Below are 3,656 nucleotides of genomic sequence, written 5' to 3'. Positions count from 1 at the left end.
CGCGCAGGCCCAGCGGCCATGGCCCACGGGCCCAGCCGCTCCGCGGCACGTGGGATCCTCCCAGACCGGGGCGCGAACCTGGTTCCCCTGCATCGGCAGGCGGACGCGCAACCACTGCGCCACCAGGGAAGCCCTAAAGAATATTTTTGAGACAACAGTGAACATGGACATGGACTTTCTATTAGATAATATTATATCAGTGTGTCAGTGCTGAATTTCTTGCATGTGATAATGGCACTGTAGTTTATATAGCAGATCTCCTGTTTGTTCTTAGGAGATTCATGCCGAAGTACTTTGAGGCGAAGTACTTTTTGTCTGCAACTGTCTTTCAGATGATTCAGAGGGAAAAAAAAGTCTCCATGTATATCCCTGAAATGGGGCTCCTTTCTACCCACTTAACATAACATAACTCTCCCCGCTGGGCTCGTCACTGGCAAAGGCTTCCTTTTCCCTTTTCAGAGCACCTTGTCATGGAGCCCACCTTGTCGTGGAGCCCAGAGTCAGTAGAGCAACAAGGAGGTGCAGGGCCTTCTCCTGGTACCATGTACTGATATCTTGTCCCCTTCTTCACTGGGAACACTGGGCTCAAGGCTTGGAGACCCAAGCCTTGGGCAAGCTACTCCACTTCCCTGGCTTCCTTAATCTGGGCTACAGGGTGTCCAAGACCCCATCCAACCATGGTGTTGGGTGGAAGAAGCTGTCCTTGAACTCAGATGCTTATAGGGTTCCGGATGCTGGGGACAGTTTGATGATTTTAATGGCCCTCTGTGGCAAGAGATGGAAATGAAATTTTATCCTTTGGATTCTCTCTTCCCTAAACTGAGTCCCAATCACTGTTTTGGGGGAGAAAGGAGAAAGCAAGGCACCTGTGCGCACGTGTGAGTGTGCTTGTGTCTGAGTGAGTGAGGCTCCGAGACTGATGCCAGGAGCAGTGCTGTGAATGGGGTCTAAAGGCAGCATTTGGGGGTGGGAAGATGCCTGGGAGCTGGTGGGGGGGCACTGTTTGGTACCCCAGTGCTCTTGGGGAAGCATCAGGTTTCACCTGTTCGGCCCCCACCCCCAGGCCCATGAGCGGCTGGAGGAGACGAAGCTGGAGGCCGTGCGGGACAACAACCTGGAACTGGTGCAGGAGATCCTGCGGGACCTGGCGCAGCTGGCCGAGCAGAGCAGCACGGCGGCTGAGCTGGCCCGCATCCTCCAGGAGCCCCACTTCCAGGTTTGGTCCTCTCCCGGGCTGCTGGGTGGGCGCCGGCAGGAAGTTAGAACTGGGATGGGAAGGGATCTCGGGGCACTGCCCCATGGTCCCTCCTCTTCCCCCCACCTCCCCAGTCCCTCCTGGAGACGCACGACTCTGTGGCCTCAAAGACCTATGAGACACCACCCCCCAGCCCCGGCCTGGACCCCACGTTCAGCAACCAGCCCGTGCCTCCTGATGCGGTACGCATGGTGGGCATCCGCAAGACGGCTGGAGAGCATCTGGTGAGGGCGCTGGGCAGCGCCAGCGGTGCACTCTCGGGAGGGGGGATTGAGAGTAACCGGCGGGGATCAAGTCTGGTCAGGAGAGGGCTGAAGATGAAGACGGGATCAGCTGTGCCCAGGGTCGGGCGCCAGCACACCCAGGAGACCGCAGACATGGTGACTCTCTCCATTCTGCCCACTTTCAGTCCACTGGTGCCCCTGTAAGTAAAGGATTTGGGCAGAAGGTGGCAGAGAAGGTCGCTGTGAGGGTGGGGGTGGAAGGGTAGAATGGAGGGGCTCTTAAGAGACCCATTTGAAGAGTCTCACCTGGAGCAGCTGGCGCCTCATCATACCCGCCCTCCGTCCCCCAGGGCGTGACATTCCGCGTGGAGGGTGGCGAGTTGGTGATCGCACGCATTCTGCACGGGGGCATGGTGGCTCAGCAAGGCTTACTGCATGTGGGCGACATCATCAAGGAGGTGAACGGGCAGCCGGTGGGCAGCGACCCCCGCGCGCTGCAGGAGCTCCTGCGCAACACCAGCGGCAGCGTTATCCTCAAGATCCTGCCCAGCTACCAGGAGCCCCACCTGCCCCGCCAGGTGGGCCCCTCCACCAAGCCCCTCACCCAGCACAAGGCCCAAGGGGTGGCTGAGCTTCCCGGCGCCCAGGGTCACAGGCCTCCTGGTGGGAGCCCCTCCTCACCAACCAGTGTACTCCAAGCAAGATGCGTCTGGCGAATGCGGTCACGCGTTTGCCCTAGTCTTGGGCACTCACGCGCACGTGTAAGGGATGTGCGCGCATCTAAAGCCTGGAGCACCTGAGTGTACAAATGAATTCCGGCACCGTGTGCAGCCCTCCGTGTGCCTACGTGTAGGCACGGGTGCCCGGAATTGGGTTATCATGTGTTCTGTACAGCTGCCTTCAGGTTGGTGGATTGTGGAGGTCTCGCTGCTTTGCTCACCTCTCCTATTGGCTGTCTAGCCTTTTGCCAGAGCCCTCTCCTCCGAGGGAGGGTGTAGGGGGACGGAGGGATCTTGCATCAGGGGCCAGGATCATGTTCCTTACCAGGTGATCCCACCTTCTTGGTGGGTGGGGCCAGGGCCCCAGGCCTGAGCAGATCCCCTATCCTTCTGAGTCCTTTTGTTCTGCATGCAGAGGGAGGCTGGTACCAGGGAGGTGGACCAGGCAGGCCTGCGGCATCATGCCTTTAGATGGGCGGTGCCAGGGTCTCTTTCATCTTTGTGAGGGGAGGGGGCAGAAGGTGAACTGTGTGACCCTCCCACCCCCCCACCCTCGGGGTAGGGGTGGCAACAGGAATGGGCGTCGCCCCCTCCAGCCTTCCCCTGCTTCTCCCCTTGACCCTTTGCCAAATCCCTGGCCCAGGTATTTGTGAAATGCCACTTTGACTATGACCCAGCCAGAGACAGCCTTATCCCCTGCAAGGAAGCCGGCCTGCACTTCAGTGCTGGGGACCTGCTTCAGATTGTAAACCAGGACGACGCCAACTGGTGGCAGGTGAGCCCCGGGCACCCATGCTGTCTCTCCAGGTATGGTGTCGGGGGGGGCGGTGAGGGCTCACTCAGGCACATTTTTGTCCCACGGTCATTTCAGGCGTGCCACGTAGAAGGGGGCAGCGCTGGGCTCATCCCCAGTCAGCTACTGGAGGAGAAGCGGAAAGCCTTTGTCAAGCGGGACCTGGAGCTGACACCCACCTCAGGTACAGTCCTGCCCCCAGACCTCTAATCTGGGATCTGATGTGGCCCTGCCTGGCCTCACTTGCTCATCTCCTTATGGCCAGGGGCCCTGTGCGGCAGTATTTCAGGAAAGAAAAAGAAGCGAATGATGTATTTGACCACCAAGAATGCAGGTGGGTGTTGGGGGCCCCCTTCCCCCGCTCCCCCACCAGTGACTTGCGCATCTCCTGGTTCTATGCTGCCAGTCCTGTCCCTGAGCCCTGCCCTGTTTTTCCCTCCTGCCCTTGGCCCCAGCCCTCTTATCCTTGGCCTCCCTGAGAGCCCAGCCCCACCCCCTTCACCTGATGAGCAGTGACATCTCCCTGTGTCCAGAGTTTGACCGCCACGAGTTGCTCATTTATGAGGAGGTGGCCCGCATGCCCCCCTTCCGCCGGAAAACCCTGGTGCTGATCGGGGCTCAGGGTGTGGGCCGGCGCAGCCTGAAGAACAAACTCATCATGTGGG

At 59.4% G+C, this 3,656-nt stretch overlaps 1 protein-coding gene across 1 annotated transcript in view; it reads left to right on the top strand.

Annotated features, from left to right (window-relative positions):
- Nucleotides 1-3,652, top strand: part of LOC102978278 (MAGUK p55 subfamily member 2) — a gene marked incomplete at its 3' end in the record, with an annotated part of 16,828 nt that extends 13,176 nt beyond the window's left edge. The window contains exons 3-9 of the mRNA XM_028487031.2: nt 1,064-1,216; nt 1,330-1,479; nt 1,830-2,057; nt 2,842-2,973; nt 3,070-3,175; nt 3,257-3,325; nt 3,525-3,652. Coding sequence (XP_028342832.1) covers nt 1,064-1,216; nt 1,330-1,479; nt 1,830-2,057; nt 2,842-2,973; nt 3,070-3,175; nt 3,257-3,325; nt 3,525-3,652 — 966 coding nt within the window. The remainder of the gene's footprint in view (nt 1-1,063; nt 1,217-1,329; nt 1,480-1,829; nt 2,058-2,841; nt 2,974-3,069; nt 3,176-3,256; nt 3,326-3,524) is intronic.
- Between the last annotated feature and the right edge of the window lie 4 nt (nt 3,653-3,656).

The sequence above is a fragment of the Physeter macrocephalus genome, unplaced genomic scaffold (assembly GCF_002837175.3).
Source record: "Physeter macrocephalus isolate SW-GA unplaced genomic scaffold, ASM283717v5 random_1706, whole genome shotgun sequence".
Taxonomy (NCBI): Eukaryota; Metazoa; Chordata; class Mammalia; order Artiodactyla; family Physeteridae; genus Physeter; species Physeter macrocephalus.
This window is presented reverse-complemented; position numbering and strand designations above follow the sequence as displayed.